This window comes from Etheostoma cragini, chromosome 2 (assembly GCF_013103735.1).
Source record: "Etheostoma cragini isolate CJK2018 chromosome 2, CSU_Ecrag_1.0, whole genome shotgun sequence".
In the NCBI taxonomy this organism is placed as follows: Eukaryota; Metazoa; Chordata; class Actinopteri; order Perciformes; family Percidae; genus Etheostoma; species Etheostoma cragini.
This window is the reverse complement of record NC_048408.1, coordinates 11,413,396-11,425,394: the sequence shown is the minus strand read 5'-3', so window position 1 is coordinate 11,425,394 and position 11,999 is coordinate 11,413,396. Positions and strand designations below refer to the sequence as shown.

General features: G+C 38.8%; 1 protein-coding gene across 2 annotated transcripts; it reads left to right on the top strand.

The window, feature by feature from the left end:
* Window positions 1-1,802: 1,802 nt before the first annotated feature.
* lsm6 (LSM6 homolog, U6 small nuclear RNA and mRNA degradation associated) lies at window positions 1,803-4,257 on the top strand. Of its 2 annotated transcripts, none has more exons than XM_034890910.1 (4): window positions 1,803-2,005; window positions 2,461-2,566; window positions 2,681-2,794; window positions 4,080-4,257. In XM_034890910.1, exons 2-4 carry the CDS (start codon window positions 2,473-2,475, stop codon window positions 4,112-4,114), a joined length of 243 nt encoding a protein of 80 aa, XP_034746801.1. In that variant the 5' UTR covers window positions 1,803-2,005; window positions 2,461-2,472; the 3' UTR covers window positions 4,115-4,257. The 2 variants fall into 2 exon arrangements, with proteins under 2 accessions (XP_034746801.1, XP_034746805.1); XM_034890914.1 differs by having other exon boundaries at window positions 1,990-2,159.
* The last annotated feature ends 7,742 nt before the right edge of the window (window positions 4,258-11,999 follow it).

The following is an 11,999-nucleotide window of genomic DNA, read 5'->3' as shown; positions in this document are numbered from 1 at the left end:
TCTCTCTCTCTCTCTCTCAACCTCTCTGTCTCTGTTAACACGTACTGGCACATCCTCCCTCCCTCCATCCTCTTCTACTGTATCTTTCACCTCACCATTTCATCCCTATTTTGCCCCTGCACCATTTTTCATGTACCTCCCAAGCTGTGCAGTGTTTGGGTCATGCACCCAACAGCCAAGAGTTTTATCAGATGGTAGACTTTCTTTTATCCTTCACAACAAAGCTTGACCATAGCAGAATGAAATAACATAGAGATCCAAAAACCTCTAGGATGTTTAATTTCAATTACACTTACAAAAAATGAGAACCATATAAAGCTATGAAGCTTTTATAATTTTGTATACATTTCAAAGCAGATTTCCCTTTGAAAAGAGTATAAGACTAGGAATAGGAATTCCATAAGAGATTTTAAAAATAAAGCCTATATACTAGATGGAATAAAGTCACTAAAGGAATCATATGCACATAGTACTACCTGTAACATTGTTACAGCACTACCTTTAGTTTATGTTTAAGAATAAGATTAAGCAAAATGTAATATGCCTCTGCCACTTAAAGTTGGGGAAATTAAATGTAATGTTCTGTTTCTTGATAGGACAAATCTGTCGAAAAGACAAACATTTGTAATAGTTTTAAAATTATTTATACTGACATCAATGCCTTTTGTTCTTTTCCTGACTAAGAAGAACAAAATACTATGGTAGGCTCTTGAGAAGCTGACTTTTGCTCAAAGTGGCTAGAACAAAGTATCACATAAGCTCCCATTGTATTTTCTGTTAATTGACTGATCAGTTTATTGACTAATTGTTGCAGCTCTACTGTACTTATAGTCTGCACTAAGACCCAGACATTGATCTCCTTTCTTGCTGGCAGATCAGACCTCCACCCAGTACCGTACATCTGGTGACCAGCTACAAGTTCACTGTCCAACTGCAGCCTAGGCTCTGATGGGAAAAATAAACATAGTCCAGGAACACAGGAACCCCTTTCTCCCTCAGATTCTAAGGCATTCAGTAAATATGTCTGTGAGATTCAGTGAATTCCCGGAATTACTTTGATATAAGCAGATTGGAAAATAGCTTCAAACGTCTGTCCATATTAAAGTTTTACAACAACATTTTTATATTGAGATAAGATGGTTCATTTAAATGGTTTATGGTTTATTTAAAAGGATGACATACATCCTACATGTATGATCATACATTAGCATTTTATTCGATTTTATGGGAAATAAAATATGTGTTAATAGGATGAATTTGATATTTTAGTTTTTTTTTTATGTCACTATATCAAGATAATGCTTTTTTATCACATTAGCAATTTTATCTTGACTAAACAATGTGCAACTTAAATTATACCGCTGTAGGCCCACCAATAATCTCGCAAGATGGTTAATAATATCAATAAAAATATGAAATATAAAAAACACTCATACTGCCAAATTACCACATACCAAGAGGGGAAGTCTGTTATGGTGTATTTTTACTAAAGATAGGCCCCATGTCCATTTGGAGCTAGAATTATGCACAACCTCAGTTGTAACTATTTATAGGCTACTTATACTATTTTAGAATACTTAAGAGTTAAATATTCAACTTAATTTGATTGTTGATAGGATCAATCCCTCTCATATTCATTCATTTGTTTCGAATTTTAGATTGAAAATTAGGCTCCAACACTGCCGGCTGCTTATGAAGCATCCAACTGTATAGGGTAATCTGCATTAAGGACAATGCTACTGTGTTCCAAATTGATGTCTGTTGATTGGTTGACTAAAATTGTTTCTTAAACCTAGTGAAATATCTCAAACTCAAACTCAAACCAGAGCATAATAAATCTGTCTGTCTGTTCACAGTTCTGTCTCCAGTTTTCACCTCACACAATCTGTATCGCTGCGCTCTTTGGGTTTTTGTCCTCACTCACTCTCCGTATGGTGCACGCCTCTGATTGGTCAATTCACGGTCCATTGCCTAAAACAATTGTTTTGAGACGAGACGTTGTTCGGTAAGTTGAATGCTATCAAACATGTAGCTATTGATAACATTTATAAAAAACAAACCGCACTAAGTGCAGTCTGCTTCGACTCAGAAAAACAAATGCATGTACTTACAAGGATAGCGACCATCTCACACCGCTAAGTGCAAGCATATTCATTGAAGTGAGTTGGCTGTTGCGGGTGAGCTAGCTACACTAGTTAGCTAGCAGCTAATGCTCGTTGTCCACATAGCATTACATATTTACACTAATTCTGACAAATCTATATGCTACTACATTACTGTTTGTTCAAATCAGATACATTACGTGCTGCATAATTCAAAACTCATCGTAGAAAAAACCCTACTGTTGGATTAAACGAATGAACGCCATCGAGCACGAGTTAGCTGACACGATGCTAACCTAGCTAGCTAAGAGAAAGATACTGCAACCATAACATCTATTGTTTCTTTAAAGTTTTTCAGATCACAGCCAAGATGAGTCTGAGAAAGCAGACCCCAAGTGACTTTCTGAAGCAGATAATTGGGAGACCTGTGGTGGTCAAACTGAACTCAGGTGTCGATTACAGAGGTAAATGCACCTGGAATGTAGGACCCATCCATTTGTTTCCATTATGTCATTTTAAAAGCCATCACGTTATGAATTGTCTTTAGCTAAATCAATGCACATGCACTACCTGTACAGGTGTCCTGGCCTGCTTGGATGGGTACATGAACATCGCCATAGAGCAGACTGAGGAGTATGTCAATGGGCAGCTCAAGAACAAGTACGGAGATGCTTTTCTAAGAGGAAACAATGGTGAGATTCTTTAATTTATAATTATATCTGCAATTTGTAGACATGTTGGCACTTCAAGACTTGCAGTGCATGGTTTTTGTCATTATCACATGTGTACAAAAATCTGTCTCATACGAGCTTAGATGAGGGACTAGTGAGTAACCAGCTAATTGAGGAAAATAAACACATTCTTTGAGGACAGTTTGTAGACGCAGAGCGAGGCCATACATATAGGCCTTTTTCACAGCAGACATTTCGTTCTGTCATAGTATAAAAAGCACTGGTGTTACTAATAACATTAAAGATGTCTCTATTCAATTCAAGTGGCCCAGTGATACACACATAACAAATACAGATACTGTTTTCATTGAGATTTATTTTTTTAAATAACTGAAGTACCCCTTTTCAATATGAGTATTTTACTGGCAGTGATGCGTTATCAGCTCAGTCTAAGGGGGATGTGGGCAGGGATACCTCAGGAAGTGCGATAGAGCTTCAATGGTGACTGTTAACAAAACCGTTAAGTGACAAACATAAACCACAAGTAAAACGAAACAGAATAACATTAAAATTGTATTCTGATGGGTTTTTTTTTTGAAAATGTTCCTTTAACTGGCCCCATTTACTTATTCTAAAAAGTGTGAACTGTCCTTTAAATCTACAAGACCGGCTTTTCTATGAAATAGTGATAATGTAGAAAGCTTAAAGAAATTAACTTTCCTGCTTTTTCTTTCTATTGTTAAATGTTGGTCTGCTGTCAATCTTTGAATAAAAGGTTATATTGTTTCAGACTATCTGCATTCACCATTTGCAGAAGAATCTGTTTTTATTTATTTTCCGTTAGTCCATATCTTCAACCTTTGTTTAGAATTTACCTCACACCAGCTATGTACTGTATTTACTGTGTGACTCCCTCTAGAAAATGAGTCATGCTGGCCAGTGGGGTTCTTAGTGTGATAAAAGGGTCAACAGCTAAACATGGGGCTATTTTAGTCCAAACCAAGCAGGTCGATAAAAGCAGATTGAAGTAAAAGTAACAATTGGTTTACCTGACTGCTTTTGTGTACAGTCTTGCATCCAGAATGACCGGTCCAAAACAATTCTGAAATCCTCTTTGGGACGAGAGAAGTTTTTTTACACTGAGATCTGGGTGGTTGAGCCACCCAAATATTTGGCCTTATGTGATGCACAATCACATCAAATTAACATAAAACAAGAAATACTGTTGATACATTTCAGATAGGTTGCTCAGTAGAACTACAACCCTTAATGTTTTTCTTCTCCCCCCCCCCCTCTCTCTTCACAGTCCTTTACATCAGCACCCAGAAGAGAAAAGCGTAGTTGAGACCATTCTGTATTTTTTTTTCCAGTGTTTGATTCGTCAGTGGACAACTGTCCCTGTTTTTGGTTTTGTAAAGTCCAAAGTCCTGAAGAATGTTTGTTTTGTAAAAATGGTGTATGTTAATAAATCCTGAGTTTTGATTTGTCTGATTTGGTGAATATTATTTATACATTTTGTTTACAAGAAAAAAACATTTCTCAATTGTTCTTTGTAAAAATGTAAACTTAGACTTTGAAGTAATAGTCTAATTTCTACGGGCCTTATTTGGAAAAGATCGTCAAGTGTGGCGTTATTGAAATATCTTTTGATTTCATTCTTGAATATATCAGACTTCTCCACTGCCAGTGGAATAAAGTGTTTTTGGCGAAATCATTTACTGTGTATCCCAAGAGCAAGTGTAAAAATGTACCACTGTTTTACCAAAAGGCTTCTAAAGGATTAGAACTTCACTTTTTAATTTGTTAGTATTAGTGTGCTAATTTTCATAGCTTTATAGGTTTTCATTTTGTCCCTGAATGCATCTTGATATAATTTGCCTGCAGAAACCCATTACTGAATGGCCGGTGTACAAATGTACCCATCATCCTGCATTAACTTTATTTTACAACTAATTGGATAAACAGCTGTTTGTATAGCTAAAAATAAACCAAGTTTATCTATATCTATTCTGTTGAGCTTACTGGTTTTCAAATTGAGCATGAGTAATGAAAGTATTGCTGCAGCTGTATATGATAACTCAACCCAGTAATGTACCTGCATCTGAACTTTACCAGAATCCAGGAAGGTAATTTATCGAGCATATGACTGCACGATGGAGTACCCATACATTCACAAGTAATTTGTGGCTTGTTTTAATGCAGTATTAACAATTCAATATGTACATGTGGAAATTCTTCACTTACATACATTTAAATATCCATCTCAGAATAACAAAAAAAGAATGTGACTGCAGGACTAATTCATAAATAGTGCCACCTGCAGGCTACGTCAGGCTGCATTAACATGTGAACAGTTCTGTCAGATCAACTCCCCCTGCCCTCTGCAGCAGACCTCCATGTTTTAGTGCTTTCAAATGTCTCGGAATACAGCTTACCTTTTGTCATCTGTGACTACACATCAATGCTCGTTGTTCCTGAGGTTTGGAGTAGCTCTGCCTTCTCCGTTCCCCTGTGAAAATGAATGTAGCAGCATATGCAAGGAATTGTAAGTTTATTTCATTTCAGTGTGGCCTGTGGTAATTTAGTAAATGAGTTCAAAAGTGGCATCACCTCATTACGCTAAGATAAGAACGCTATAAATATATGATTCATTAGGCTCTTAATGAGAATGCTGTAGTGAGAACGCAGTGAGGGGAATTATTTTCCTTCCAAGGGTGGATTTTTGAGAGCCTTGTTTTCAACCTGTACATGCGCACTCTGGCCCCTGGAAGGAGACAAAAGCTGCCAAGGTCAGGCCCGACTTGAGAATGAAGGACGCCTTATTGATCAAACTCTGCCGAGCTGCAGCTGTAGAGAGGTAATGTTGGGAGGATAAGGGATTGAGCTGCAACACACACACACACACACAACCACACACACACACAGGCAGACATAGGCACTGAGTGATGTGTACACAGAAACACACTGTACACAGTGCAACACACAAAGAATCATTATGGCACCTAGTGAGGGTTAGTACAGGCAAATATTTACCCACTGGAATCATAACTGAGCCGCTGGCTGTGTGGCCTCGCAGGGAACCCAATTAATATCGTTCACGCAAATGACCTAGTGGCAGACATCATGCTATTGAACCATGCGCTTTAAAAAACAGAAAAAAAAACAGAACTCATGCACTCACCTTCTAATTTTGCATGTCCTATTGATTTTAGCCTCACGACCCCTTTTTAAACCAACATTTATTCCTATTGAATCATTGACATAGCATGCACGATGAATGTGAAAAATAACCCTTTTTTAATTTAGTTTGTTTCAAGATGCTTTTCCCCCTTGTCTGGCGTAGTATGTTTTGGGCACTGGTTGGTTCCCACTCAGCCCATAAAAGCAGAGTGGCTTAAGCGCTGGCGGAGGATGCTGCAGTGGCTCAGCGTTGACGTATGGAGGTGAGTGATGGAGGGGAGAGGACAAAGGAGGATAGAATAGGTGACAGCCTTGTTATGTTGGAGAAAATCAAGGGGGAGACTCAAGTCTTACAGCACCACCAACTGCCAGAGCTACAAAACTACAGTGGAGTCACAGGAGGGAGGAAGAATGGAGGAGGGAGGGAAAGTGGAGTGTGACTTTGACCCTGACTGATCACTGCAGCATGACTGTCTAGCCTTTTCACAAGGGATCAAAGGATGACAAGGACAACCTGAAAACCAGTGACCCCCCCCCCCCCCCCCCCCCCCCCCCCCCCCATGTTTGTCAGTACCATGTTCTCATTTGGGCAAGGACACATTTCTATTTTCTTTTATGCAAATCTATTCAGAGTGGATCTTTTCATATGAATGGTTTTGCTAGGGTTGAGAGTTACACATCGAGAACATTCAAATCATTTTTCTCTACCTTTAATCTTCTTGTTGCACATATTCAGCGGACAGATCACCACAAAATAAACAAATCCATCATGTGTCTGGATAGCCCAAATAATGTGGTTAATGTACGGCGGTAGACAAAATTTCAGGAACACCTTAAATGCAACAAAAACACCACAAATTACAGCCTCAAAACATACCATTATTCTCAATCAACACCTCTCTGACTATAAAACAAACAATTAGTTACAAAAAATCATCAACCATGCCTCCTGCATTACATTATATTTTCACCCACTCACTGGGTGATGTGTAGATGTAAGTGACAATATGTTATTGCATTTGTACAGAGTCCTCCCTCCCCACAGTGTATTGGGATCTGTGCTATCCTTTGTGAGGCCAGTTTTAACCTCTGCCTGACAGCCTGTCTTGTGTTTAGGATGTAAATGATGACGGTGACCTCCCACACAGTGTCTCTGCTCTCACATTCCACTGGCTGGGTCACCGGTCTTGTTAGGTTAGTGCAGAATAAACAAACACCTTAGAAACAGCGTAACAATGGCTGAGTAATGTTGAAAACAGCTGCTACTGATTATTAATCTGAACGCTCCTTGTTTGTCTATTGTTCCATTAATAAAGTGTGGCTATTTCCTTTAGAATATATCAGGATGAAGTGTGTGTTACTGTGCATCACTGGTGTTTTGATCTTGAAGGTTTCCTGCTTCACTTCCTTGTCTTTCAGTACCCTGAATCCAAGTTCAAGTTTGACGGTTGCTTTGATCCTAATTGAGTGCGAGGGCCTGTGCTAGCCTCTGGCGCTGTGCAACCCCTAGGCTCTTTATTTAGCCCTGAGGATGGTCAACCTTGGACAGAAATGTAACCTATGACCTTCTTATCTGGAAGGAGCTATTCCCAGCATGGACAGGGGCTTCCGTGATTTATCTTGGCACCAAATGGCAGCGTGATGCAGATGGTGAGGTTAGGGGAGTGTACCTAGTAGGTACCGTTCAGGAGGCCAGAGAGCAGTATTGTTGCACTCACAGAGCATTTGATGCTTCATCGGCTCTAACGCTATGAACAGCAACAGACTTTTACAGACAGGAAAAAGTCTTGCATGATACAGTGACGTGGTCCACGGGAGGTCTTGGACCTTGAGCCTCCAAAAGGCTCTCCAGCTGTCCCTTACAACAGAAGGCTCTATTTTGGAAACACACTTGCTTGAAAGCTCTTACTTTTAGGGCCATATTGTGTTATTGACCATGACCTGACCCACCTACACCACAATAAGCTGGGTTAATGTGATAACAAAACACGCTTTCTCTATTCTTCTCAACAGGCTAAATGTTGTTTAGATGACTGTTCTATGTTACTGGTGAGTCTTAATGAACTTTTTCATACCTGTAACAACATAAAGAGGAAAGGCTTCAAGGTTGAGTCAATCAATTTATGTATCCCAAAATATATGAACAAATAAAGATTACTTCCTATATATATTGATTTTATTAAAGAGGCCATATTACACAGCTGTAGACTTGATACCTTGAGACTTTAGTCACAAAAATGAGAACTTGAGACTTGACTTGGACTGCTCTGGTATTTGACTTACTTAATATTTGAATGGCAAACATTGAAGTCTCCACTGGCTAATGAAGATTGTGCGATATGAAAAACTCCATAGAGGCAACCACATGGACCATGGTGAGATTTACTCAACTGTTGCATCCACTTAAAAAAAAAAACTAAAACTAAAACAATTTGTTAACATGGCCATATGTCCCCACAGTGCTTAGAAAAAATGGGAATTTTAACATTCATATTGTAAATGTATGACATGACAACTGAGCAAACTCCTGAAGGAGATTATGTGAAAAGCACCTGAAGAACTACTTAATTGAAGGTGAGATGAGATAAGTTTGTTGAATTCTAGCTTTGGATTTTGACCTGGTAAAATCTCTAAGAAATAGAAACAGCAATGCCAGACAGGCTTTAAGTAGCCACACAGCTTGGATATTTATTTAAAGGGCCTCTTCATTGAGAGGACAAATTTGTAAGAAAACACACTTAATACAGGTTTGAAAGCTAAATGCTCAAGTGCAAAGTGATTTGAACAGTCAGTTTTAAGACTTAAAGGACAATTACGGTTGATTCCAACACGCAGCTCTGTTGTTTGTAAATTTGGAGTGCTGTCAGTAGACCACCCCAGAGGCTTAAACAGGGCATGGTTTAAATGTGTTTTTAGCCTCTAAACAGGTTCAAAATGTCATTAAAGTGCCTACCAATGTGCAGTTCCCGGTGAATCTGATTATATAGACGTGAAAGAACTGCATGAAAGTTGCTATTTAAGCTGTGTTTAGTTCCTGTGTTGAGAGGCAGTTAGAGAGTTTAGGGACTGTCTACAAACTACAACACAGGAAAGAGGTACAAAAAAAGATTTGTAGGTTATCAATTTAATAATTAAATAAGGTAGTGCCTCCAAACTTACCCCAATTATAACTTGTTTCCTGCTAGATGTACTACAGCACTTACTATAAACATATGCTTATTTTTGAAAATTTGTTTGTATCTCTTTTCTGTGTTGTAGTTTGTAGACGGTCCCAAAGCACTCTTTGCAGAATCAACACAGGTACTAAACAGAGCTGAATTAGCAACGTTCATGCATTTCTTTCACAGCTACTGCAGTCAGAATCACCGGGTTCACTCAGAAGGAGTCACTGCACATGGGTAGGCACCATGACATTTTGAACATGTTTAGAGGCTAAAAACATGTTTGCCCTGTTTAAGCCTGTTGGGTGCTAACGCTAGCAAGAGGATAACACAGTGTACCGATTGGTTTAGTTTTTCTTTCTACTGACAGCACTCCATGTTTACAGACAACGTAGCTACATGTTGAAATTGACAGAAATTCTCCTTTAAAACTTGACTTGGCCTTTTTGCCAAAACAGTACAAACAACTCTTCTATCTTATCATTATTAGCGTGGCACTTGTTTGGGGAATATTTAATGTCCTAATGTCCAAAAGTTCAATTTAAAAGAACTTTCTTCATCTGGAAGACAAAACTACACACGAAATAATCATATTATTATAAAACATCTGTTAAAACTGAATTGGATAGAATGCAAAAAAACGACTGAATTTGAAGTAGAGTGAGACAATTTCGTGTAACTCTTTGTAGCATGCGCAGAACAGCCAATAGAAACACTCTCTTTAAAATGAACAGTGATTGGTCAAAGTCTCCTGTGGCGGCTAGATTTTTTAAAACCTGAATACAGAGCCAAGAGGAGGTGCAGAAGTCTATTTTTCACAGACCACTTGAATTACAATATGCTGAAAGATTATCATGGAATTTTTACCCAATGACGCCAAAAACAAATTGCCTACAACTGCTTTAATAACGCTGCTTTCATTTTCTTCTTTGATACATAGATTAATGTCTGGTTTTATTCTAGGTTATTCCCAAACGAATCATCTACCATTGGGGTGAAACAAATCTATAGTTACTTGGTTGCATAAATACTGTATAAGGTTGTGGAAGCTTATTGAATGGCCGTCTTGGGACGTTATCTCACCAAATAGTATTTTTAAGAATGAGGTCATTAGGGCGGGTGAGCAATAATTAGTGAATATGAAGTAAACAGTTTGTGTCAAAGAGCCATTTTGAATCGCCTTTTTGCTTCTGAAAGGCGATTGCTTGTTCTGTTTGTCAGCCAAGTCTCACTACTATGCACATGAGATTTGCATGAAATACAAACTAACCCTGCACTCAGGCAATTAGCCTCCATTACGCTGGTGTTCCAATTGCCAATTTGTCTGCCATGCAAGGTAATCCGGAGTGTTGCTGGCAAGCACCCAAAATGGCAATAATGGTATTGTAAGAGTTTTTTGTTGTTGTTTCCTCTCAGACTAACGGCCATAGACGGCTGGCGTGTCACTGGATGAAATGTTGAGGAAGTGGAAATGTTTGCACGGCAGTCAGGAGTCAAGACGTGACCCTTTGCCCTCAAATGCGTCAGACTTAAGGCTTTTGGGCTGCAAATGTTTAGAATTTGGTTTTCCGTAGTATTACTGCGTTATTTAAAGTTGGGCATACGTCTTTTTCTGTTACTGGTCTTGTTCTGACTTTTTTTTTATGAGAGCCAAACATAAAACTGCTATAAGCAATGTTCTTATTAATTTTAACAATGGATCAAATGACTATGTGTGTGTGAAACTTACACATGAAATGTCATAGTGACAAACCCACAGATAATTTCCACACAATGAGAAATAGCTCTAAAAACCCACCGTGCGACAGCAGACAAAATAAATTAGCGACTAGCTGGTGAACATAATGGAGGATTTAGCAGCTGATAAGGTACATATCAGGTGATGTTTAAGACCAAACATAACTAGAGGAGAGTAAATATTGGACTTATACATCAGGTAGCTACAAACATGAAAAATGTAATGTAAGTTGTGCTCTGTTTTCATGTGCAATGAGTAATTATTAACAACATTTTGGGTGTTCTTAATGTCCAGTTAAAGTGGTTAAAATAAGCTGTTTTTTCCACAACCTATCTGACCTTACAACCTTTCCTTTTCTTCTTTTTCAGTTTTTATGGTAGCTAGTGATATCACAGTGTGCCCTGATGTCATAATAACTGATAGAAGGATCCAAACAGAAAAAAAATAAGACGTAAATTGTTCTAAACTGGAATTAGCCTTTACTGCTGCTTCTCTCACAGCTTATAATGTAAGCCTATTGATGGTTGACTGTGTGTGCCTTTGTGTGTGTGTTTTTTTTCACTTTGTGTGTGTCCGCAGTTATGGAGAGGAAGAAGAGGTTTGACTCACTGCACTCAGAGTGCCTGTGATATTGCTCAAGGGTAAAGCCAGACAGAAGAGTTATGACTTCAACTCATCTCTGGCCATCAGGGAGGTCATAAGAAGGCTACAGTCCCACATACACATTTACCTAACTCTTGGAACACGCTAAGCAACCTAATCTATCATAAACGCACACATGCACGAACACACACACACACTTGGACACTGGACTAGTGCCAGTATTGCTGTCAGGGCACTGTCATAAACACAATTACAGCCTTTTAGTCTGGGGTCTGCACCGGCTAGGTCTCTCTCCACACTCTGTGTGTGTGTGAGAGAGAGAGAGACTATATGTGAACATTTGCGTCACAACATATTATGAGGCAGACGAAGGAGAGCACCTTTCACATTAAGATATGATTTCCTGTACAGTGTGGCGCAGGAACGAGAGGCCATTAAATTCAATGTGACACTCCCCAGGTTAGCCACTGATGCTTTTTACGTGGGCGTGTCACTTGGAGAGTTTTTAACGACCATCATGGAAAGTGGAGAGCTCTCTGTCTCT